General features: G+C 36.7%; 6 protein-coding genes and 1 non-coding gene across 7 annotated transcripts in view; 2 read left to right on the forward strand and 5 right to left on the reverse strand.

The window, feature by feature from the left end:
* Positions 1 to 855: 855 nt before the first annotated feature.
* Positions 856 to 1,296, forward strand: LOAG_04310 (hypothetical protein; the record flags this gene model as incomplete). The annotated part of the gene is made up of 2 exons (XM_003139847.2): positions 856 to 885; positions 974 to 1,296. The coding sequence occupies 2 exons, from the start codon at positions 856 to 858 to the stop codon at positions 1,142 to 1,144; spliced, it is 201 nt and encodes a 66-aa protein (XP_003139895.1). The 3' UTR covers positions 1,145 to 1,296.
* Positions 1,297 to 2,171: 875 nt separating this feature from the next.
* Positions 2,172 to 9,607, reverse strand: LOAG_04311 (TLK protein kinase). Its single transcript, XM_003139848.2, has 16 exons — positions 9,379 to 9,607; positions 8,987 to 9,109; positions 8,462 to 8,734; positions 8,214 to 8,288; positions 7,309 to 7,446; positions 6,961 to 7,161; positions 6,425 to 6,639; positions 5,841 to 5,997; positions 5,416 to 5,597; positions 5,111 to 5,201; positions 4,715 to 4,921; positions 4,267 to 4,466; positions 3,864 to 3,975; positions 3,659 to 3,766; positions 3,280 to 3,372; positions 2,172 to 3,002 (listed from the first exon to the last, which is right to left on the reverse strand). The coding sequence occupies exons 1-16, from the start codon at positions 9,520 to 9,522 to the stop codon at positions 2,937 to 2,939; spliced, it is 2,385 nt and encodes a 794-aa protein (XP_003139896.1). The 5' UTR covers positions 9,523 to 9,607; the 3' UTR covers positions 2,172 to 2,936.
* Positions 9,608 to 11,549: 1,942 nt separating this feature from the next.
* On the forward strand, positions 11,550 to 11,756 carry LOAG_18039 (hypothetical protein; the record flags this gene model as incomplete). The annotated part of the gene is made up of 1 exon (XM_020450709.1): positions 11,550 to 11,756. One exon carries the CDS (start codon positions 11,550 to 11,552, stop codon positions 11,754 to 11,756), a length of 207 nt encoding a protein of 68 aa, XP_020305577.1.
* A 497-nt stretch (positions 11,757 to 12,253) lies between these two features.
* Positions 12,254 to 12,335, reverse strand: LOAG_20061. The gene has a single exon. It is a non-coding gene; the product is annotated as a tRNA-Leu (tRNA).
* Positions 12,336 to 13,893: 1,558 nt separating this feature from the next.
* On the reverse strand, positions 13,894 to 16,777 carry LOAG_04312 (hypothetical protein). The gene is made up of 3 exons (XM_003139849.2): positions 16,389 to 16,777; positions 15,092 to 15,247; positions 13,894 to 14,416 (listed from the first exon to the last, which is right to left on the reverse strand). The coding sequence occupies exons 1-3, from the start codon at positions 16,536 to 16,538 to the stop codon at positions 14,150 to 14,152; spliced, it is 573 nt and encodes a 190-aa protein (XP_003139897.1). The 5' UTR covers positions 16,539 to 16,777; the 3' UTR covers positions 13,894 to 14,149.
* Positions 16,778 to 17,594: 817 nt separating this feature from the next.
* Positions 17,595 to 20,158, reverse strand: LOAG_04313 (hypothetical protein; the record flags this gene model as incomplete). The annotated part of the gene is made up of 5 exons (XM_020446562.1): positions 17,595 to 18,093; positions 18,504 to 18,633; positions 18,727 to 18,950; positions 19,242 to 19,370; positions 19,693 to 20,158. 5 exons carry the CDS (start codon positions 20,156 to 20,158, stop codon positions 18,071 to 18,073), a joined length of 972 nt encoding a protein of 323 aa, XP_020303114.1. The 3' UTR covers positions 17,595 to 18,070.
* A 249-nt stretch (positions 20,159 to 20,407) lies between these two features.
* The window catches only part of LOAG_18040 (hypothetical protein), a 5,768-nt gene continuing 1,613 nt past the window's right edge, over positions 20,408 to 24,562 (reverse strand). Inside the window, exons 6-16 of the mRNA XM_020450710.1 lie at positions 23,832 to 24,040; positions 23,500 to 23,670; positions 23,098 to 23,222; positions 22,906 to 23,006; positions 22,613 to 22,726; positions 22,316 to 22,524; positions 22,110 to 22,238; positions 21,828 to 21,951; positions 21,492 to 21,646; positions 21,257 to 21,418; positions 20,408 to 20,995 (exon numbers count right to left, since the gene is read on the reverse strand). Coding sequence (XP_020305578.1) covers positions 20,732 to 20,995; positions 21,257 to 21,418; positions 21,492 to 21,646; positions 21,828 to 21,951; positions 22,110 to 22,238; positions 22,316 to 22,524; positions 22,613 to 22,726; positions 22,906 to 23,006; positions 23,098 to 23,222; positions 23,500 to 23,670; positions 23,832 to 24,040 — 1,763 coding nt within the window. The 3' untranslated portion in view covers positions 20,408 to 20,731. The remainder of the gene's footprint in view (positions 20,996 to 21,256; positions 21,419 to 21,491; positions 21,647 to 21,827; positions 21,952 to 22,109; positions 22,239 to 22,315; positions 22,525 to 22,612; positions 22,727 to 22,905; positions 23,007 to 23,097; positions 23,223 to 23,499; positions 23,671 to 23,831; positions 24,041 to 24,562) is intronic.

A 24,562-nucleotide genomic window follows, 5' to 3' on the forward strand; every position in this document is an offset into this window, starting at 1 on the left:
AAATCAATCACACAATTTTGTAACAATGTCATGAATCATTCAACCAATTTTTACATTCCTCAAATTCATTGTCTCATGCGTTTTTCTTTGTTATCTTTATCTAAGTTCACATCCTTCCTTTTTTTTATGGAACAAATCACATTCATAAACTAAATTTCTTTTTCTAAGAACCAATCTTAATTGCAACGCTTAATGTTGCAAACAGAGCCTTTTGTTGTAATCGGATTTTGACAGTTTTTCTTTATCCAAAGGAAAATCTAATGTAATGTTTGTTACAAACTACACCCCCAAATATGCTCATTGTGTTAATTAAAATTGTATATATACTCAAGGCTATAACTGGATTATTTTCCTTTTCAAACACTCAACCAAGGACTGAAACGTACATCGTATCCTTTATTCTCTTCGATAAGTATTGTACTACTATCCCCTGCGTTATTATAACCTGCTATCCTCTGCGAATTAATAACTTCCTCCTAAACCGAAGAATACCTTCTCAGAATATTCGTCTATGCCTAAGAACAAACCCGACAAATCAAAAACTTTTTTCAGTTTTTCCTGCACTAATATTTTCCAACTTCTCACACTGCTTTAATATGAAATTACGGAGGGGTAGTTCGAGATGAAGTATATCGAGTTTTTAAATACTTGAATTTTTTGTTTCCAAAGGGCAAAAAACTGATTTGAAATTGAAATCTACAAACCAGCGAGTGACAGGCAGCAATCGAGGCTCTTTCTGTCATGCACGTCATCCAACGATGCTGCATGGTAGAAATTTTGCATAATGATTACTGTCAAATCAATGAAAATATGAAAAAAGTTTACTTTTGTCAGGTAATTTCATTTGTCAGAAAGATGGTTGAGTATGCGGGTCGCACTCAGAAAGTACAGTTTCGAAGATATTGAATACAAAGTGGATTTAAGACAGGACTGGGATTTGAAGCTGATCTGAATTCATCTGGCAACTTTACAGATGCATGAAAACATAACAAGAAAAGTGGAACAACTGGTGGCTGATATGACACGACAACTGATCGCAAACGCCGGCAACCAAGAGGATGTTGAGGTGGAAGTGAAAATGTTTTTTGGGAAGCTTATCGGCAGTCCAGAAAATGCAACTAGTCGGAAGTTAGTTCATTACTAATTTTTTGAAAATTGGAAACAATTTCGAAGGAAGCCTTGGAAAACATGGTTCCATAATTCATGACGACTCTATCAATCTGTTCGTGAACTGCCTTGCGTGCAACACTTGGAAGAATCACTTCACGTGTCCGACGGTTTGCTCAGGATGGTCTTGAAAAGAAAGACTAGTTCCTACATCTCGAAAATTTCTCAATTTTTCGAATTTGCGTAAATTACCGGCCGCTGTGGAGTGAAAACCAGTGAACTGATATCTACTTTAGGATACTTTTTCTAAGACGTGAAAATTTCTTGCGATAACACAATTTTTCAGTTCCATAAACAAAAACCTTTGCCCGATGCGAAGAATTCCCGGTTCTTTTGACACCACTGTTACTGTAGCTGGCAAGTTTAATACAACACTTCATTCCAGATTTTCTTTAAAGAATCTTTTCTGAGTGAATCGATTTGTTAACCGACTCCATGCTCTCAAATCTGAAAAATCTCGAGAATTTGATGTACACAAAATTAAGAGTTTTACACGATAAAACTCATGTATTGTATTTTGCGAGCTAGACAGCCCAGAAGTATCATCAGTGAGCCAGGGAGAGCCCATCACCAGCCATTATGCATCACCAATCCAGCAAATTACAACCGAAGAAGACAAGACCTCGGCGTAGGCTGTTAACAATTTCCTCACATTTTTTAAAATCATAAGTATTCAGAGTATGCCTCACGTTTCGTTAGGACTGATTAAATGATATATAGACTTTGTATTTATACCGAAATCTTTACTGCCGAAATTTTTACTAATCCTGTCCAACATTATGCGATTTAGTCTCTTATCATTCCGCTCTGCTATTCTAAAAGTTACCTATCCTTCATGAATTGACCAGACAAATGGGATTCAGCATTTACATATTATAGTTGCCCCACTTTGTAGTTATGATAGTTTGATTGGCGCCTATAAAAATTGTCATGAAATTAAACAAGTAGCTTATTATTACTACTTTAGAAATGGAAAGAAAAAAGAGTCAGCAAGGAACTCAACACCGTTTGACATTATTACATTCCGTGGATTTGTAGGATAGGCAACAAATGTTTCCACTCCAACTTCTTTAACCTTTCAATCCGACAACATTTTAAAAGGAAAAACACCAACAAAAGATCAGTTTGCAAACATATGTCCTTAAAACGCGGGATAACGATAATAAAATAAGCAGCAGCCTCAACTGATCAGTTGCTCGACAAGATGACAGTTCGTATTGCATACATGACTCTAACTCCTGAAAGCCCAAAATCAAATATATACATTCATTTATTATAGATGTTATGGGTAATCGAAAGACGATTTGTGACATGTTAGACAAGAAATTTAAATGGGGAGCGGAAAAAAAACCTATATGATCGACAATATACCTATTCACCATCCTCAAAAATGTGAACAGATAATGCTGTTCAGATGCAAGCAGCTAACGGGAGTGGGAAAGATCATAATGAACATAACGAGTAAAAATAAAGGAGCCAGAAGAGTTAAGGCCATGTATACAGACTAAACAAGTAATTTTAAAGTGTGGGAATGGTAAACTAGCAACAAAAAATACAAAAGGAACGCGAAAAACAGCAGAAAGCGTGTTGCACATCGAGAATTTGTATAATTACGATAGACTAACCTCAACTGGATGCAATCAGCAATGACAATATGACAACTGTAACATCAGTAATGACCAGCATTAAAAAATTACAAAAAGATATGGAGGAGCAAAACTTTTAACTTTTAGAAGCGCGAACAAACTTTACAACTTCACCGGTATTGTTTAGTAATCCGCCTCATCACTCTTTAGACATCTTGCCAATGGCGAAGAAGGTGGTTGTGAAGATTTCTGAAAAACCTTTCGTAATTTTTGATAAAGTGAGTATAAAACAATAAATAGCCATCAGATTATAAATATCATGAATAAGCTTTCGCAAGCTCATCATGAACAGCCACGAGAAATGCAATTCGAAATTTCGAAAATTCGAAATTTTTTTTGTATTCGGGATATTAGGACATGCAACCATATCCCTATAGCTTTGATAAAGTGATATAAAACATCGAATATGACTTTTACGGACAGAAAAGATCCTTTCCAAGTAAAAACAAGCTTTAAAAAATTTTACTTGGCCACGAGGACGGAAAAGCTCGTGTTTCGCAAGCTCGAAAACATCTGCCCGCTCTTCTTTTCGATACTGTAGACAGCGACGGATAAAATCCTGGAAATGTTGAAGAGAAAATCTTCGAAATTCAACAACAATCTTAACTGAACTATAGCACTGAAAAAAGAAAAAAATCAAAAGATTAGGTGCATGGAATACGAAAATTTGAATAGACGGGTTTTCAGTAAAAGGAAGCTATCAATATTATAAATTAGTAGAATGTACCAAGACAAAAAAATGGATTTGAAAGAAATCTCCATCTGTAAAAACTTCCTACTATATAAGTATCGAAAGTCAGGCGAAGTGGGTGTCCTGTTGTCGAGAAAACGTGGGGTAACCTTACCTGCGCTGCCGAGCTAACTACTGGTTTGGGAGGAAAAGTGACTTCGGTAGCTTTTAGAATAGTGTTTTCTTCCAGAATTTTCTGCTGAGTTTGTTCGTGTCCAAATGGCTATAAAAAGTACATATGAGTGTGTGGAATGACTTGTCAGAAAGTTTCAAACAAGTTACTGACATACTAAATAGATTTACAAAAAAGAAAAGCTTACTCGTCTACCATACAGGCATTGATAAAATATGACACCAACACTCCAAACATCCACCTTTGAGCTTATCTTCGGAGGATTGTGACCGACAACAAAAGTTTCAGGAGGAAGATACCTGGAAGTATAGAAATAGAAATGTTAAAAACAAATAAACTGGTTTGTGATCAAATGATATGTGTCCATATATAATGGGAAATTAGTTTTTAGCAGCTAAATTCAATTAAGTTAAGGAAGCATAACCACACCTTTTTTATCAGTGGGGAAGTTTTGATATCACGGAGGATACAAGCTTTCCCTAATATATTCGAAAAACCAGACTAACAGAAAGAGGAGTAATGGAAAAGCGAAAGAATATGACCCTTTGATAAGGCCGTTATGAAAATAAAAATTATACTAAATCACTAACCAGTATGTTCCAGCTCCCTGGGATGTGAGTTCAATAGAATCACCATCATCAGCATCTTCCATTATTTTACTCAAACCAAAATCAGTGATTTTTATTGCACCACTCGTAGTACCTGACTGCAGCAGGATATTTGCCGGCTTCAGATCGTAATGAATTATCGGTGGGCGCTTTTCTGATAAATAACGAAGTGCTGACACTACCTAAAATAATCCAGGTGGTCAAAGCTTATGTTGCTCTTTGAAATAAAAACGCACCTCCTTGCAGTGCCCTATGAGTTTGGAGCATTAATTACATAGATAATGACTGCTTCCCATCACCAACACCAAATAACTGCTTTCATGTAAAACTGCCATCGTAACAGGTTAGATACCTGATGAAACAGCGACATGGAGTGGTTCTCAAACGAAGTTCCTACTATTTCAGAATTTTGTAAGAGCAAACTAACAACCTGCATAATAATAGAGCGTGCTTCCTTTTCGGGGATTTGCTTATTTTGCTTCAGATAGAAATCGAGATCATTACCATCACAGTACTCCAACACAGTACAGAAAGAATGATTATCGATTGTAAACAAGTCGAATAAACGTACAATACGTGGGTGATCCAATGTCTTATGAATATCTTTTTCCCGCATAGCATGTTTCACATAATTTGCCTGAATTGATTCGTTCACTGACAATAATAAGTGCAAAAATAAAATAAAAAAATTTCCAAACACACAAGAAAATCAGTGAAAATAAATAACCAACCCATTTTATCCGATTCATTAAAAAAAAAAGATATTTTTAAATCAAAAGTTCCACATTCAATACATGAAAAATTTAAAAATCAACTGAACAATAACCTTTTTATCCTCTTTCCATTCTTTATTTACATGATGTATTTTGCATGCCACATACCTGTTTTCATCCAGATCAAAAGCCCGCCAAACCTCGCTGTAGAACAAATAAGTATAAGCTACATCCAATAAAATTTCCATTACTAATATAATAATGGTAGAAACGAGATAATTCGAAGCGCCGTTGCTGCTCCATGAATGATAGCCATATGACACATTAATTACGCCACAATGAGAAGAATGCTTACTTAAGTAGCCAAAAACAGAGAACCCTATAAAAATCAAAGCAGATAAAACTAAAATAAACCAACCTGAAACCACCTTTTCCAAGAAGCGAAAGTAGAAGATAGCGCCTATTGAGCAATTCGTGGTCTTTGTACCGACTTGATTCTTCATACTGAACCCGTTTTAATTCCCGAATATGCAAATTACGTTCTCTCTCCAAACGATCACGTTCAGCGATTAGTTCTGCCTCCTCTTTTTTAAGATGCTCCTTCAATGAGCATAAAGCGTTTCCAAAGCAAAGAAGAGAAACAAAAAAACAAAAATATTTTATAATGTGTATAAGTATATTAACCACTGTAACTCTTACTTTTACGAGAAAAGAAAGTGCCAAAAAAAAAAACAAAAATACTTCAAACGATGCGACTCTTCAATGGTCCAACCTACCTTAAGCATGTTTTATTTGGGTCAAACGGTAACGCAATTAAGGACGATCAAAAAATAACTAAGTTACCTTACGTAAGCGATAAATTTCTTCTTGCTCCAAATATTCCTGCAAAGTCAATTCTTTCGGTAATTCTGGTTTTGCGAACAATTCGTCGGTAAGTGAAACAGAACTTGGTCCTGCTGATGTGGATGGGATCATACCATCCGAACCAGTCGACATTGCTCTGAATAAGAAAAAACCAATCGATGAAATATTTCACACAACGAAGCATAATGGAAAAAAATCTATTAATTCAATTCGCCAACATACCTTTTCTCTTTAGGGAGAGGAGGAAGTGAGCGTTCTCAAAAATTATCCACTGTTAAGGTCTCGGATTTCAAATGTCATATTTTTAAACATGCAAATTATTTATTATTTATAGCCCTTATATGTTCGGCTTCAACTTGTAATGGAATTTCAAATTTCAAACTATGCCTTCTTCTCTTTTTTCAAAATGAAGAAAGTAGTAGGGGAAGTAGGAAACAAAATATAAACCTTTTAATTCATTTGAAACTCAGTGCTTAAGGTGCGGCTGGATTTGAAGATAACACCATGCAGTCATCGAAATAATAAACAATTTTTAATAAAAAGAAAATTCCTTAGTTTTATACCTTTTCAAGTCTCGAGCATTTCCGGTTGGTTTCCTTTTTCGAAGATTCTGCGAAGCATTAATTATCTCATTTCTTTCATTTGCAATCCTTTGCTGTGCTTTATTAATTTCTTCAAATGCCCAACCATCAGCCCACATTTCACGAAACTCTTCTCGGTGACGTGTTGGCTTGAACTGTCCAATACGTAAGCAATCCTCCATGCATTTTGCTTTTGCCTAAAAAATGTTCCTTATGGTATGAACACCAAAAATTCTTCGATTTTCGATTTTGAAAAAATGACCAAAATCGACGATAAATCTGTAGAAATCGTGTTATATTTTTGTTTTATGAATCACGAGTCTCTTACGAAATAATCTACTCAGTGTTAATTTGAAAAACAAGAAATCCAACAGTTAACAACACACAGCACAGCATATCGAGATGTTGTCATAATAAGCATACAGTATCAATAATGTACTTTTCCGCACAGGAAATACATCGTAAAACTTCCTTTAACTGAAAAAATGTACTGGTTGTATTGGAAAATAAAAAAGTACTTGTTTTCTTTCCATAGTACTTTGATCAATCAGCAGTTTTCTTATTGTCTCTTTGCATGCGTCCATGGAACGATCTCTTTTGATGATCTGCTGCTTCAATTCTTCAATCGTCCTCCTCATATCCTCAATTATACTATCTTTCTTTGAAAGCTCAGAACGCATTTCTGCTGCATCAATTAAGGATAATTCATCAGTTTGCGCCTGAAAGAAATTCTTTAGTGGAAAGAAAATAGACAAACATAAAGTGGTTTGTGAAAAAAGGAACAAAGTGTTGAAGAATTAGTCTGTAAAAAATTAGTGGATGTTATTCTAAATTTGGGGATTATTTTACAAGAAAAAGAAAAACACCTGAGAATCCATTCGAGGTCTGCACATCAATGTTTGGGGTGGACTTTGGCTTTGGCTTGAATCACTCGAATTAAAAATGGTCAGATGAATATTCGGCCGAGTGTTGGTCGATGGAGAAACAGATGTAATAATTGCACACTTGAAAAATATTTATATATAATGAATTAAATTATATTTTTCTAGAGCATAAAGTTTGAGTTCCGGTTAACATTGTATACAGATCTGAATTTGAAAGCAATGTTTCTACTTTATGAAAAAATAACGCGCTTGCAGTACAAATACTATCTACATATGGAAAACTGCATAACGATACTTAAGATCTCGCACCTACTTACGCTGGTAACTCAAAAAAGCTCAAAAATATGTCTTGCATAAAAAACTATACATTAACATGCATATATATATATATACATACAAATTTCAAACAAACGAGTTAACGACCTAAGACAAGAGAGCCAACAAACATGCCTGATCTTTGGTTTCACCACAAGATTTACAAAATATTCCTGAACACAGAACTAATATGCATTACGTGTCAACGATACTCCTATGGACCACAAAAGTAAGTCTCTATTCAAAAAGTGATAAAGTGTTAGTTTTAATATTCATACAGTTATCAGTTAAACCGAAGACTTTGGACAGGACAGTGCCAAAAAAGTGAGACAGAAAAAAAAGAGAGACTAATGCTGTTCAGGAATGAGACCGGAGCTCAGTATGCATTATTTTTGGAACTACCTTTATTTTATTTGCTGAAAACTTGATTATCTCCATAACCGACTATTCTTGTAAAAAACAGATTTGTAAAAAGTGCTAAAAGAATATGAGCAAGAAGCTTCATGAAAAAGAATTATGGTACACTTCTAAATCAAGTTTAAAACATTTTTGAGAACGAGAAACCAACATACGTAGTCACTGCTTGAACTGTCGCCATTAGCGTGAGAGTTTATCTGACGCTTCGGGCTGGAACCAACTGCCATATTCTGAAAATTGCAAGTTAAAAAAAAATCGACATATCTAATGTGACATGCATCAGCAACACGACTTATAAACAATTCTGAGTGACGAAAAGTTTTGTGGGAAAACATATCTTCATAAAACAGTTTCAGCCACAATACCAGTTACGGGCAACATGTAGATAGCCATAAAAAAATACCTTGAAACACTCAGTAATCTTCCGATCACTTTTGGGTGGATAGCCATCATTTCTTCGTCTCTTCCGTAGTGGCTTTTGCTCCAAAGATTTCGCAACCTTAGTGTAATTACCCTTATCATGAGTTTCTGGCTCACGATCAGATACCGAACCCGTGCTGCTTACATTAGACAATTCACTAGCGACTGGTATTGGCAGACTGGAACCCGCAATTGCAGTTGATGCAGGTACTAGGGGTGTTGTTACATGTGTCTGAACAATTTCCCCCAGCTCCATCTGAAATTACTGTAGAACAAAGCTGGACAAAAAAAAAAAAAAAAAACAAGAAAATCAACCTGATGTAAATGAAAAAAATTACCCCTCACAAAGCAGAAAATAATTCGTGTGAAAATAATTAGGGGAACAGCATACATGTATAATACGCGTTAGCATTGTCATCATCAAAATAGATAACAGTGATGGATCACGAAAAATCAACACCAGATGATTTTCACTTCAGAAAGTTCAATACAAAAACGCGTAACAAACCTTTTCTATAACCTTACTGCTTAGCCTTTCCCTTTCATAAACAATTGGAAAGGAACAAGTAGTATCGGATTTATTGATTGTTGCGAATGTTTTGATCACGTCAGCTGAACTTTTTTTAAGTAGCTACAACACAGAAGAATTTTAAAAGAAAGGAATAATTCACAGAATAAGTAACAAAAAAGGATTAATTCTACATGTCCATACAAAACATTAAATGATTAAAGCTTAAACCATACAATACGACTCAAATTTAAAACGCAGTGGTGCGGTCGAGGTGTAATAAAAAGTAAAGCGATAAATCAATAATTTGCTGCGAATATCACGATGTGTGTCGCGACAAGAATTATCTTTCTCTTCATAATCCCACATCGTGCAAATAAATAACAAAATACCTTTTCTGATGGTAAGGTTCTGTTCGCCTGCAGACCAGAATTAAATGCGCGTCTTTCAAGGTCAATTCTCGGTGGTTCACCAGAAGAAGTATCGAAATCTTCACACTGTACAATATCACCGGTAGCAGTCTCACCACTGGTCATAGCGAATCAAACAACATAGTCATTGTTGCTACCGTTAGCGCTCTTCTGTTACATTTACAAATGAGCACTTTCCTGCAATGTCTAATCCCCGATTATACAAAAACCTTCAGTGCCAGCGTACGTGAATTAAAACACTACATGAAATTGGACTTTGCAATGTTTGCGAAGTCAGTGACTGATGCAGGAAAAAGTACACTTCTAAAAGTAACGCCTATCGCCAAAAGTGAATAAAATTAAATATGACGAAATCACATGTATGATAAAGTGAAAGAACAAATATAAAAAAGGAAGGTACATGCGAAACATATCCTTTGCATCTGACGTGTTAGTATAAAAAGGATGTCTGTTTAGGAATACTTATGTCAGCAGTAATCAGTAAGTAAACGAAATTTCATTCGAATCATTGGTCAAGGACTGGTTAAAAGGACATTATCACGACCCACCGCTACTAGATTTTTTCAAGCTTCTCTGCACAGTTTATCACCAAACCCGATAATAACAACGATATCATAAGCACAAACTATCGATTTTCTTGAAACACCTCGTGCTGTGATGTTAACAGTGATGATGACCGTGAGGATGATGAAAATGCCAGTGACGACCACGATGATGACGACCACCAGCACCACCACCACTACGATTCATCCCAATGCGCCGCTCCTCCTGGTCTATTCTGTGGCGTGTATGTCATGTTATGTTATGTTATGTATACATGAGTATGTTGTTTTATGTGTATGTGTGTGTATGTGTCGATGATAGTGCCACCGACCACAGTATGCTCTGGAAACGGCCATACACTTATCATGCTTTCTTTAGGCATTGTTCCTTGAAGTGCACGACGAATAAACAAATCTTTGCGACCCCGATGATATGCACCGATACCACATCAAAGCACAGTACACTCTACTGCATAATTCCAGATTTGCGAGATAGTGCAGCAGTACTATGAGATGCAATAAGTACTTGTAAAAACTTCGATAACCGATAACTATCTCCTCTTGTAACCGATGCGAATAACATATGTGTCATGCGAAAAATCACCGCATGCTAAAGATACCAAAAACGCGGGAAATCTAGGGTAGCGCGCCCTGCGGTTAACTGGTATAAGTGTAGCAATGTCACTACATGCCGAATGATTAAAATCAGCAAAGTACGTTCTACAGATGGATTGAAAGAAAACAGGTATCAACAGGAAGTAGCACTTTCTCGAGTAGGTGATCTGTAGCACAGCAGCGGTAGATGCAGTGTGTAGAAGGATAAGAAGATGCTTCTGCTGGAACAATCTGGAAAGCTACGCTCTACAGTGAGTTGTCCTACCTGGCTTCCCAGATATCCTTCTCTGCGATATTTCCTAGCGGGATATGCAACAACTCATCTTTAACTCTGAAAATCTTAACAAGAAGCGAATTGAAACATTTTTGAGGCATAAAGATGAACAGCAAACATTCGAATTCTTATAACAAAATGAGTAAGTGCTTTTGGTAGGAATGAAAAGGCGGGGCACTATGCTGCAAATGCGCGACACAGCGACAATGCAGCTGCTAGATGTTAGGCTATACCGTTACTGCTTCCATACAGAGGCAACAGTCTGCTCTGCGATAATACTGCATCTGTTGGCTTAGTGCCATTTTGTCGTTAATGTCGTGCTGCAATATAAACGAAGTAGTCCCAATAAATAGTGTAATGCAGTGCAGTTGTGCATATGCACTTCGGGTGGACATACAATTCTGCAGGGAAAGGATCGCGCGATTTTCAAGTTGACTGCAATCAAAACTATTTCACTGAAAGGAGCTGCCGCACAATGCGGTGGCTAGTGCAGTACGGAGTGGGATCAGAGGTCAAGAGGATGGAGAGGATGTTAACATGGTCATGATGAAGGCTGCGAATGGAGAGAGTCAATGATAGCTAGCTGGACGGTCACAGATCGTATTTGTGTGTTGGCGCCCATCGTCGAATTATACTGTTACGCACTGAGCTTATTACAGAACTAATAGTTGCATTCATTATAAGGTTTGCATACTGCGCCAATGCATGTATGCGCTATGCAAGACTTACGATTGGAAAAGAAACGGAACAAAGAGGCGGAGAAGTACTGGCTGATGTTCGGTCTCGAACGAAGAAATGAAAAAAATGTTAGCTGGAAACCTTATCTTTTAGAATACGAAATGAAATCAGAATATCGGCAGAAGTTACAGTGCGAACTCATAAACGCTACTGTTCCGCCCTCCTCTTGATCATATCCCATTCGTATTCTTTGTCAATTGCCTTAGTGACGTGACGTCCACAGGTATGAACAGAATGAGAGACACTTCCTTTCATAATGAGAGACAGACATCCGGAAGGATTGCTTCCGAAAGGACTAACAGTGAGTTGAAACACTCGAATCAATATTACTAATTTCACTGTTTCACAAAGTGCAACACAGTCCCCCTATTCTGTTGCATTTGGGAATTAGGCATGAGGAAGCTGCATAATTCCCCTGCCACTTCTGATGAGCTGATATAAATTTTGCAAACATTTGATAATTTAAAACAGTGTATGAATTTACAAGACGTGCCCCTCACCTAACGATACAGGGATTCCAACCAACCCCTTCGAGGAGACTAGAGCCTTAAACCAGCGCATCAGAGTACTGAGCTCCTATCTCATCCTCACCACGTCTGCACTGCACGTTTTGTGGTCCAATGGGTATCATCAATGTTATGCGATAAAAACTGATGTTCTGACACTTTGACGAGAGTGGGACTCGAACCCACGTCTCCGAAGAGACTGGTGCCTAAAACCAGCGCCTTAGACCACTCGGCCATCTCGTCCCAGTGTTACTGTTCTACGTAGCGGCCTTGTTATCACAAATTTCCGCAATTGATGTGAATGAGGATAACCTATCTTTACGGGACAAACCCACCTTGACACCAATTTAGATCCCAATTCTAACCTGTTCATATTGCTAATTCAACAGTGGCGTCTACCCCCATGATCGGGTGTGTTGCTGAAAGCAGCATAACGATGATGACGACAGTACCACACATGCAAGGAAACTGCTACAAGTAATCGGAAGGAAGCAACCAATGTCATGATATAAGAGAAAGTGTGGAACAGTCCATCCTTCCCATTGTCGTGCGTAATTAATACAGTAATATACGGCGTTTTGCACTGCAATTTACTCAATTCTGTATGCCATGTCGACAATGATCCAATATTCCGTTCCCAACAAATTAACATTGCTTTAATTTCCGATTCAGTTTGCTTTCTTACCAGTGAAATTCACCAATCGCTTGTAGCTATTTTAAAACCCTTTCGACCACTCGACTTGAAAATTCCATTGCATTTCTGTTGGGAATCCGAGTGTCTTGAAGGACGATCATTAAAGCAGACCGCTTATAAGTCCTTCATGTGACCCATCTTTTCGATTACAGAGAACCCGGTGAAATGTTGAACTCCTCCGACCTCTTGTTTCCTGGATTTGTTACGAACTAAATTTTAGTCCGAACACACAACCTACTTACTAACCTCCTAAAGTTTAAAGCATCTGTCTTAAACTGTTTTAGACCACTGGATCAGCACCAGTTCTAGCTTTTTCCTCCTGTGTTGAAATCTGTAAAAAAAAAAAAAAAACAAATACGAAGCATTAATCTCACTGTGGACTGTATTACTCCACAACACTCCAACTGCACTCCTTTACCCGCCGGTTATCTTATAGGATCAAAGTGACTTCAACTTCAGAACATACCTTTTCCAATATGTTGAAAGTAACATCAACTTGTCTGTGCAACAATACCCTGATGAACTCACCGTTTCAACAAATGCCCCTCTGTTATTCTATAATTTTAGTAAACATTAGCGAAATGCTTCCGTTGTCGCCATGTTTTAAAACATAGCAAAATTTCTGCATTTCATTCATTCGAAAGTAAATTAGTGATGCTGATTTATGCAGTACTACCGGCTGTTGAGCACATGTGTACACACATTACACACGTCCACCTATATTCGTGAACATTGATTTCAAATTATGACTACACATAAATACGACGAAAGACTTTGGTACACGCACGGAACAACACTTACATACAGGATATAATCAGTGTATAACAGAAACCAATCAAAATACCATTGTCGTTGCGACTGAAACAAGCCAAGATTCCTAGTCTATCGATTAATTTGAAATCCTTCTGTTACTCCTTCATATATTTAGGGTTTTTACTGAAAAAATGGAAGGAATATTTGAAAGAGAATGTATCCCACAAATTCCAGTCAAATTCGAAAGTCTCCATAAATCAGTGAAGAAAACGAAAAAGAAACTAACAGACTCGCATTCGTGACTTTGAAAAAGTTGTCTGTTTGAACTTGATGGATGCTGAAGTAATATAAAATCCCAACTGCTTGTTCAAATGGCTTCACTATTACTACTATACTGTTACGGATGCAGTAAGACCACTTTGAAGTACAAGTCTTTCGACCATGAGAAATTTCAAACACCCCTATGCATTACAATACAATTAATTTACATTTCACATCTGCAATATGCTGTTCAAACGCATTTCGAATAATCTAAAGATTGAATGGGTTGTTTCAAAAGTAATAAACGAAAATCTGAACACCATAAAACAAAATATATTTCTAAAAAAAGTTATTGAGAAAGAGTAACAGGCGTAGGAAAAGTTTGACATGAACATTTGGGGAAAACTTCGGGACTACACCAAATTGTATCATTCAAAACACGAACAGTAGTAAAAGTAGCAGTGGAAGCAGTACTATTCCTACTGACATTATCGACAAGAAATGCCTGTTGCTTGCGAACTTGTGCAGACCGTGATGGTCGACTATATTGCAACCTTGCGATATCACGGCGACATATTATGCAGCTCATCCGCATTCTGTTTTCGTTGATTGCATACTAAAATGAAAAATTTATAAATTCAATATTCCAATCACAAAAAGTTTCAGATATCTCTATGTACTGACAACATAATTAATTTGCACTTCATATCCGCAATATTCTGTTCAAATATATTTCGAATAACCTAAAGACTGAGTGAGTTATACATAGTGTCAATACGTTCTTTTTTCTTTAAAAGCAGGCAATACAGAAAAGGTTCAAACCCAGAAAGTAAATGGATTTTTGTTTTCAAATACAACCCAAAATGAAGGCTAACCTAATTGAATTATTAGTAATTGAAATCATCCGCAAATTTCAGTTGCTACAATATAAGCTTTCTGAATTGCTCATTTAAAATAATTAAGATTGCTAGCAAAGGCAGTCGATGAAATAATAGCTTTTGTGTCTATAGGATGGGTAGTCTGAAAGTTTACATAGCAAGAACATGAGCATTTCAGTGCGAGTTTTCTTTGTGAAAAACGAAACTGGTTAGAGCAGTCAAATTCGTCCAAAGGACGGAGCATACATAAAGGACGTAATAAACAATTTGTAGAACATCGCATACTTCAATACCAGCGCTCGTGTGAAAAACGATGATACAAGCATGTAATAAATTTTCACAGTAAAAGCATCTAAAATTCATAGAAATCCAATCCTTGCATATCGTTTGCGAAATCTTAAATAGTAAATAACCTCAATTAACTGGACAGCACAATTTCGACAAAACACTTTGTGACTGCAAGGAAAGGCTCGAACTGATGCACGCCGCTGCACACACACACAGCATTCGTCATCTATTCCATTGGCACGATCTTCAGGTTCACAAGCAAGTTTCTTCTTCAATCGCTTCTGAAAATTCAACAAGATTTTTTTAAAATTATGAGTATGCATATCGTACTAATAGCAGAACGAAATCTCTAATCCAATAAGAAAATCAAATCTTCAATAGAAGGAACTCCACAACTGACATTTGAAAGAGTTTAAAGGCTTTTCCGTGGTACAAAAATTCTGTGATAACGATATTAGAAACGACCATCCTCTAACTCGCCTGGTGATAAGCAATGCATGATAGTGGCATAAGAGATGCCACAATCACTTCATAATGTTCGTCAAACTACCAGGATATCAAATCTTTATTCCATACAGTCTTATTGAAGGGACCTTATCCTTTACAGCACTTCTCCCTAAAATTGAATAGCATCCTACAGTGCTCATTTAAACATGTGCTTCAAATTCAGTTCGGTAGGATTTGTGAAAAACGACAATACAGGCTACCTAACCATTACTACATTGCTTTCTCTCCTATAATAGTGGGTCAAGATGTGAGACAGGTGTCCCATTTTCAAGATTTCGTCAGCTATCTCGAGATGGTTGTCTTGCAAAAGAAAAGATAGCAATACAGAACAAATCTACAACGCTGATGAGTTAGCCGAGATAGAGCAAGAGCGAAAAACAACGACCACATAATCAAACTGAACGATCAATGGCAGTGCACTACTGCGATGGACAAAATCGATCTCAAATTTGGATAGTAAATTCCAGGTAGGTAGGTCATCATCTCTTCAATGCGGTATTTTTGATAGATTATCTTGTCATGGATAAAAATGAGAGGAAACATATGTTCATGGAAAAAACAAAGGGTGCAATAGGTATGCATGTGTATCACTTCTCACGGCAGTGACCACAAAAGTTGGAATCTTTGTCATTACGGAATGTTATCGAGGTCCGGTTCCACCCATAGCTCAAAACCAGTTGGCAATGGCACTGCCGAGTAAAAGTCATAAACACGGCTTGCCTCCTCTGTGTCACAAATAGGAATGGAGGGAAACAGATCAGAAATGACGCCCAACAATGTGATACACTCGATCACAATGAAGCTCTGCGAAATCTCTGCAGTCATAATAGGATGTCATCCTGAGCGTGGAATGACAACTGACAATGGAAAGTGAGTGATTACCGTGATTCAATCAAAATGATTAAAGAAACTTACTAACAAAGCATCGATGTGTTGTCGTTGTGGTGATGGCAATCTGGCGGTTGAGCAACAAGTAGGCTCACTATCTAGTAAGCAGTGCTCGGATTCAGGTTCAGGCGCGCGAACTCGTCGCCTCAGGAAATGCACCAACTCAGAAAGTACCATAGCTCACCACCTCAGCCACATAGACAGACTCCCGCACAGACTGATACACACCAAGCAGTGATCTATTGGCTTTTGCCACAACATAGAAGATCGTCCCCTGAGATGTCCTACAGCGACACACAGACAGACAGCAACTCATTGTCAATTGCCCCTCCTCCGTCTAGACAGTCCTCTTCTCCGTCTCTCTCCATCTGATACATAATCGATCCAGACGTCCTGTCTCTCTTTTTCACCTCCGCACAGAAAGAGAAAATAACATAGAATTAGGTGTATGGTGATGACACGACGTCTGCGCTCATTGTTATCGTGCGCCTTACACGCCCACTTGCCTGGTATAGTGGACCTGTTTGTCTGAAGCCGGAAGGCATCTGAATGGTAGCACGGATCGTGCATGTATCTACTGTTCACGTGAAAAGGGAGTAAGGGGGTTGATCAGATCCAAAGATGAAGAGATGTGTGATGACCCGTGCTGTCACGGTTACCACTCACCTCTTCCACCTATTACTTTTGACGTTCTCTAGTCCTGCAAATAAATCCTTTATCGAAATACTAACTACAGCAATACGCACAAAATATTTTTTGAAGGATGGGAAAGGGTAGAGGGGAAAATAAAATGCAATCAGCGCAGTTGGGGAAAAACAAAACTAAATAATCAACGACTGAAATATGTACAGATAAAACAGACAGAAAGAACATTACAATTTGCAACACAAAAACTGTATCATCGGAGCGAAAGTAAAATGCAATCATTTTGTGTAACACGCATACAACAACAGACACGATATTTGCAACGTACCACAGAGATATATACATATGAAATGTACGGTCGAAAATGCTGAAAAAGGAATGAAGGATCAGTAAAGCACTATTACTGCTCCTTAGGAAATTATAAAGAGAAGATGAAATGGAAACAGTGAGTGATCTGTTGCACAGACGATAAAATTTTGGAAATAAAGGGCGCTCAAGCCAGTTTGATGACGAATGTAACATGAGAGTCTATTTTGCACAAATTTACTATCTCCATCGATTTATCCCATCAATAAACGTTGGCAGAGGTGCATTTCGATTTTAATTGAGAAAAGCATTTTAATGCCCTTCTTTCTAAAGCTTATAGAGACTGCGATACCGGCAACCACCGAAGATAAATAATGTGTTTCCACATCCATCACCTTCATGGCTGTGTGTATGTGTCATGTAATATCGAAATATCAGAAAGTAAGGAACAAAAGAGAGTAAGAAACTCAAATAATACGCCCATTCTGAATCATACACGTATAATTAATTGATTCTTCTAAGCAAGAAGTACAAAATTATGAGGTAAATTATTAGTGACTCCATGAAAATACAACCAATAGTGAGCTATCAATGCCATCGCTGCCTGTCGAATAATTTGCAAATATTTCCCATTCGAGGTAACGAATTACAATGCATAGAGAAAACAAACTAAACCCGAGTTCTACAAGTTTGAGTGCTGACATTAACCAATGTTTTTGCATGCCGACTAGTCCACTCGTGCATCATAATCATGGTATCTAACAATGCTTTCCGTGCTTCCCTGCAATTAATATTTGATAGTTAATTATTTACTGATGACCCTTTGATTATTATTCGACTGCGCAATGCAAGAGTGCTACATTGTAAAAGTATACTTCGTGAAGTATACTGCGTGTCAGATGTATTCTGGCTTATTATCATTCATTAGTGTTCGAGTCAATAAGCTAAACGGATCGTGTAACTGTCAAGACCAGATAATAACTTTCTAAAATAGCTAGTAGCACTGGGTTTGTAAAAATTTGATTTTTATCTGGTTAATTAATAAAAAATGTGTCAAGACAAACTCCACTGTTTTTCGAAAGAATAAAACAACCGTCGTATTAAATTAACTCTTACAGCAGCAGGTGCTAAATTCGCAGTTTCAACTTCTTGTCTAAACTCACTTGGTTAATGTGATATTTAAGGTTATACCATCTCTTACGGCAGCATAACATTCATCTACTAATTCTGGCCACTTCATCCAAAGTTTTCGTTGCGCGAAACGACACACCTCATACAATGCACAAGCACAGTTCGATTCAACCTCTTCAATCTCATCTGCCTGCAGTTGTTTCGATTTATGAAAATACTGCCCTATTAAGTAGCTTTTATACATGGTATAAATTAAATTGGAGGAGAAGTTTTCAAAATACACCTCGCCAATTATTGTTTCCAGCCATCCCTTAATTGATGAAATGATACAGAATAAAATATCATTTGATTCCAGATCACATCGCGCATGTTCGCGAGGCCAATTAGCGATCAAAAGATGTGCCACAAGTTCCGGTAGTCCTTGCTCAGCTTTTCCTCCAAATAAGACATAATTTGACATTAAAACATTGATTTCTTGCGCAAAAGCTGAACGAAAGCCCTTTTGTCCTGAAATTATCGGAAACAAGAATTCACCCAACAGTTTTAGAACAAGAAAACATTCCTCACCATTCCATCAAGGCTTAATTACTTTGTCTCTAAAAAACCTCTTTCTATTGATTGAGCTTTTTTTGCATCTAAACAAATGTTAATAAAAATAAAGACATCACATTTAACATCATAACATAAGGATTATTTCATACCCTTTCTACATTCCCAGCATTGTTCCACATTTACCTTAACCAAGCTAAATTTCTGAAACAGCACTGAATCACTTAATATACAAAATTTATAACTTACTGACAGCCATAATGGCAGCGGTTACTGCAAATCCTCTGACCTCCCGTACTGCAATACTTGCGACGTGACAAGCAAAGCGATTCCAATCTTCATCATTGAGGCATAAATTTCCATCATTTATTGTAGCTTCTAGAACAGAAGTTCCAATCATTTCTTACAGTTCTCATTTAAATAAAAACAAGTAATTTCATTGGAATAATATTCTTGGCATTGATGCGATTTTTATATTTATTATCGATTTTCAAAATACAGAAATCAAGGCGGAGAAAGATAGCGTTTAATCTTAAAAGAATCCAGTAAACCTATAGTATTTCAGTACTGTGACATGATGAGACAGAAAAATACCCTCGCATAAAAAAGAAGTATCACCTGGCCTTCCTAAGATACAAAACGCATTATGAGTTTACTTAAATACTTAATACTTTACTAAATAGTAATTAAAAAGTCTTACCAAATTTGTCGTGCATCGAACAACGGTCATTAACAGCAAGGTCGAACAGAGTAATGAGTTCATCCGCAGTTATCACAGAGAAACCCAGAGGTTTTTGTACCTCTGAACTGGTGAACTCACTTTGCAGTATCATTCTCCTGGCTTGCAGTCTATTCATAGGTTGCCCTCCCTTCTTCCCTTGCTCAAGCACCTTCCTTTTCGCATTACCATCACTCAGCGCTGATTCGATGTTTTTGAACATCTGATGCCCTCGAGCTATTTTCATATTTCTTACTCGAGCTTTCCTCTCTTCCAAACTTTTGAGCGGCGAATAATTTCTGGCAACCGTCAATTTAGTTAGTTTCTCAGTAGTATCACGATCCAAACTACGATTCCGGCGACAAATCATCGAACTGTTAATTCTTGGCTGGATGTCAGTAGGTCCATCATTGGACATAGCACACACCTGTAAAGCTATTTTCATCATTTCGCCCTACCATTTCAACAATCAGGAACCATTTGCAAAACCTTCCTACAATAATAATGATAAATTAAGTCCACATCCTGTCATTAACCTTGATTAAAAGGCCATAAAAACTGCTGAAAATTTTTATTTAAAAAAATTAACAAGAAATTAAACGAAAAATACGATGGAGGTAGATATATTAATGCAATGCATTTTCTCACGTAGAAATCAGTAAATATGAAAAGGAATGTTAATCATTTCATTCAAAAACTGACATATGGTTCAAGTCCGAACTAATGCACAAAACAAATTACAATCTAAACAATATTATTATAAACAACTTGTAACTGAAATCCATCGAAATGGATTTAGATGTTGCCAAGCTAATTTCTCTGAAAAACATTTCTCATAAATATAAATTCATATGAAGAAACTATGGACACCGTATAAATTTCATATGAAAACTAAGTAATAAGTTGTTATGGACCTTACCAACATAAATGACACACCTTGCCAAATAAAGAACGCAAAATAATAATAAAATAAATAGCACTGATGTACAATTAACATGATAACATTTACACAATCTTGGATTTACATATCTTCTACTTTCCAATCTTTATTTGCTGAAGGACCTGGACCGTGTTCAGGATCATCTGGAACAATATTTAATGAAGCACTGGATGATCCGCTGCTACATGGACTGTTTACTTGTGGTTGTCTTCGTAATGATCCGGGTGGACAACCTTTAACTATCCGAAATGGATTCTTATTATTTCGCCATGTAGAAGCCTTGCGTGCGATTCCGAACAAATCACAAATCTGATCCAGTTTACACTGCCTTGCCATCTGTCTACCCTAGAACATTGTTTTTCCATAAAGGTTAACTTAACCTATATGAGTTTCATTTTTTCATTTCTTCCAGTGGTGGTTATTTCCTTCAGTTTTATCAACGTTAGTATTGAAAAAAACTTTCAATATATTGAGATTTCACATTGAGCAAAGAAACACGGAGGCTTGCATCTAAAGGGCACATTACCTCATCACCACTGTCTGAAAAAAATATTTAACGCTTCAATTCCGATGGATGGAAGGAAGAAGACGAATATTTTCACAAACCTTGGTAAGGCGTTGTTTCGCAGCCATACATCGGATATGATCATCAAATAAAAACTTTGCATTAAAGTAAACCGTATCGTTTATTTCTGAACGATTGCTTGCATCATTAACAATGATATGAAGAGCACGACCATCTCCAAGGTCACCCGTTAATTGAGTGTCCTAGGACAATATATTCACTGACCGAAGAAAAAGTGTATCCGCATAATTTTCTTTAAGGCAGCATAAAACTCACTTGTAAAAGACCAACAAAACGGACAACGGCCCATCCCATACGCTTGTTATCTGGCTCTACCAATATCAACTGCGCTTGATCCGTAACAAGGAATCGATGGACTTTTTCACTCTTCTCATTCGTAACAACCGTACAAGCAAGCAAATCACTGTTTTCTACAACAAATAATGCAGCATAAAATGTAAAAAGTAAAATTAAATCAGAAAATACACTGGTAAATGGGAAATTTTTTTTTTACTCACGTTAAAAGGACTTAAAGCAAAAGAAAAAGAACACTGCTATAAAAATGGAGACTCTGTCCTTCTTTATGATAAAAAGAAAACTTGACGAACCAACCGAGGTTAATACAATCGTTTATTTCAACAAACACATCAGTTTTAGATGATATCGGTAAACGCATTTCTTCCTCATCACGCAGATCTAACGCAAAGTGCCTCAAATGGAAAAACAGCTGGATATTCTGGAAAAAAAAAGGACTAACTTTGCAACCTTTCTACTATGTCTTACAAAAATTACTGTGCTCTGTATTTTGTTTATGTCCATATAATTATCAAGCATAAAATTAAACTAGAGATATAATGCCCTTAAACAGAAATTGGAAACAAAAAAAATTTTCACCTTTCGAATTCGTTCCTCATTGCCGCATGGAAGGCGCTTATTAAGCGACACACCATTCAGTGGTGTATTAAGAGGAGGGAGCAAAAGTGATGGATCAGTACTGATACTTCCAATTTGGATTTTATTCCGCTAAAAATGAAGTAACCATCAGATCAAGAATAATATGCTGACATATTTTTTAAAATGATGAAAATGCTGGAACTGACCTCAAAATTATAGAACTCATCTTCAAACATTTCCAAAAACAATTCTTCCGAGTAAACATATGGTGTGAGCAGGCTAACAAGATTTGCTATAACTTTTTCGGCTCTTCTTTCACATTCTACTTGCGCATCTACAGATGCATCCATGACCAACAAGAGCTGCCTTAAGACAATACAGCATAATTCAACTGTTATTGTACGGATAAACGCGTCTGAAAATTTGCAACCGTACTTCAATGGTCGAGTAATAAACTAATAATGGAAATAACAGTTGCTGAACAATTGAAAATATATTAACACCTTTTTCAGCACTTCTGGTAATGATATCCAGCAATCCGTTCAGGAAATTATGACCGGAAGGATCAACGATATCGGAAGTGAACTGTACAGCTTCCAAAATTTCTCTTCTTGCTCCTGAAATGCTTTAAAATGAATTGTTTAATTGTATGATGAAGCTTAATACCACAAAAACAGAAAGAAAGATTCCAATGTTTCGCATTTAAAAACTTCAAAGAAATTCAATCCAGATTGATAGAACTATCAACAAGAAATCGCTTTGAATATGGTAACGGCGTATAGCAAAACAATAATACCTTTGTTCTGACAAAGGGCATAAATGAAAATAAGTCCATAAAAAGCCGAATGATCATGTTTCGAACAAATCAGCGCATTCACATAACCGTTAAAAAATGCCCTGGAATTTGTCAATCTGAGATTAAGCTAAGGAAAGTTCAAAATATTCTATATACACAATTTCAAATATGCAAGTACACCTGGAAATCAACCTTGGTTCAATGTCTCTAGCCTTCATATTCGTAAGAATCCACGTTGCTTTTTCATTACGAATCCACTGATACTCCACATCCGAACCATCACCGAAAAAGAACGACGACAAAAGTGTTTGTACCGCCTACAAACTAAGTTACCTTTCAAAATGTAAAACAGAGAAATTTATGCATAAATATGAAAAAATTCAAAAAAAAAAAAAAAAACCAACCACTGCCTGAATAGGATAGGATGACGTTGCATAGAAAAGGCATATTAGGGCTAAGCTCAGTATACGAATGCATTTAAACTACTTGAGGACGCTATGCTGATCTCATGAATCACGAAACAGATAAGCAACCACTCCAGTATCGAATGCGCTACAAAATATAATTTTATAAAGATCTCATTATTTAACACACCTGAAAATCATCGACAATCAGCAGAAATTGAGCAAGGAAGAAAAGAGTAGAAACTGGTGTTAAAATAGCAGCGGTGGGATGGAAACGAATATTGCCAAGAGATGAAAGATAGAGTGACCCCAGTAGTCTTTCAAAAACCACTTCGATAAGCACAGCAGAAAGTTTTTCATCCTAAAAAATACAAATTCTCAAATTTGCAGTACATTTTGAAAAAAAACCCACTGTTAAATAAAATGAATGTGGTTGTTATGCATAAAAGTAGAGCGACTTTTATTTCTAAAAAGTGATAAAAACGAACATAAAAAAAGAATCGCAAAGAGATAAAAACCAACTTTCACAAGCAAAATATCGTTGAGGTAATGCATATAATCAAGGTAATCATCAATCATAGCATCAAGTCTTTTGCGATTGCTGGATTCATTTTCAGCTGACCGAGCGAAATGATCGATTTCAATCGACTGTCTAGCAATAAAATCGCTCAACGCACAAAAGTAAACCCGGGAGTGAGCACGAACAAAGCTTCGCATTGCTTCGTCTTCCACTTGAAATACGAACAAAATAACTGCACTAAAGTTTTATTGGCCTCATGGTTTTGAATAAAGAACTGTGCAAAAAGTGATGAATACCTCTGTATATGTTCAGTGTGGTAGTTCGTACCGCAATGCGTACCATAGCTTCACAATGATTTCGAAATTTGATGACTTCTGTGTACAATGGAAAGTCCTGATTAGGCTATAAAATCACTGGATACGAGTATGAAATGAACCATAGTCAGGATAAAGGACTTATAATAAAAAACAGACGAACCTCATTGAAAAAGAAATGTATTGTACACGCATTAAGCTTGAAGGAAAGCGTTTTCAGAAAGGATATATAATAGGCCATGATCTCCTCATTTTCAAAATTAAAATGATATGTGATGATTGAATTAACATGGTTATTGCTGAGCAAGTAATCTGCAAATAACCGACATATTCATTACCATGCACAACTGCTTAATAAAGCATTGCTCTACAAGATGAATGAAAGAAGACTGCTGTATTCCCATTACTTCAAAAACGAC

Source organism: Loa loa (genome assembly GCF_000183805.2).
Source record: "Loa loa unplaced genomic scaffold supercont3.181, whole genome shotgun sequence".
NCBI classification, from domain to species: Eukaryota; Metazoa; Nematoda; class Chromadorea; order Rhabditida; family Onchocercidae; genus Loa; species Loa loa.

What these genes read in the sequence shown, in the direction of transcription:
- LOAG_04311 (XM_003139848.2), bottom strand. Translation starts at nt 9,522, where the DNA reads ATGACCAGTGGTGAGACTGCTACCGGTGATATTGTACAGTGTGAAGAT. An exon ending in GCAGTAAGGTTATAGAAAAG is followed by an intron (nt 8,735 to 8,986) that starts GTTTGTTACGCG and finishes CAGTAATTTCAG; the next exon opens with ATGGAGCTGGGGGAAATTGT. An exon ending in AATGCCTGTATGGTAGACGA is followed by an intron (nt 3,767 to 3,863) that starts GTAAGCTTTTCT and finishes TACTTTTTATAG; the next exon opens with CCATTTGGACACGAACAAAC.
- LOAG_04312 (XM_003139849.2), bottom strand. Translation starts at nt 16,538, where the DNA reads ATGGTACTTTCTGAGTTGGTGCATTTCCTGAGGCGACGAGTTCGCGCG. An exon ending in AACACATCGATGCTTTGTTA is followed by an intron (nt 15,248 to 16,388) that starts GTAAGTTTCTTT and finishes TTGAATTTTCAG; the next exon opens with AAGCGATTGAAGAAGAAACT. An exon ending in GTGCTGTCCAGTTAATTGAG is followed by an intron (nt 14,417 to 15,091) that starts GTTATTTACTAT and finishes TTTTCATTTTAG; the next exon opens with TATGCAATCAACGAAAACAG.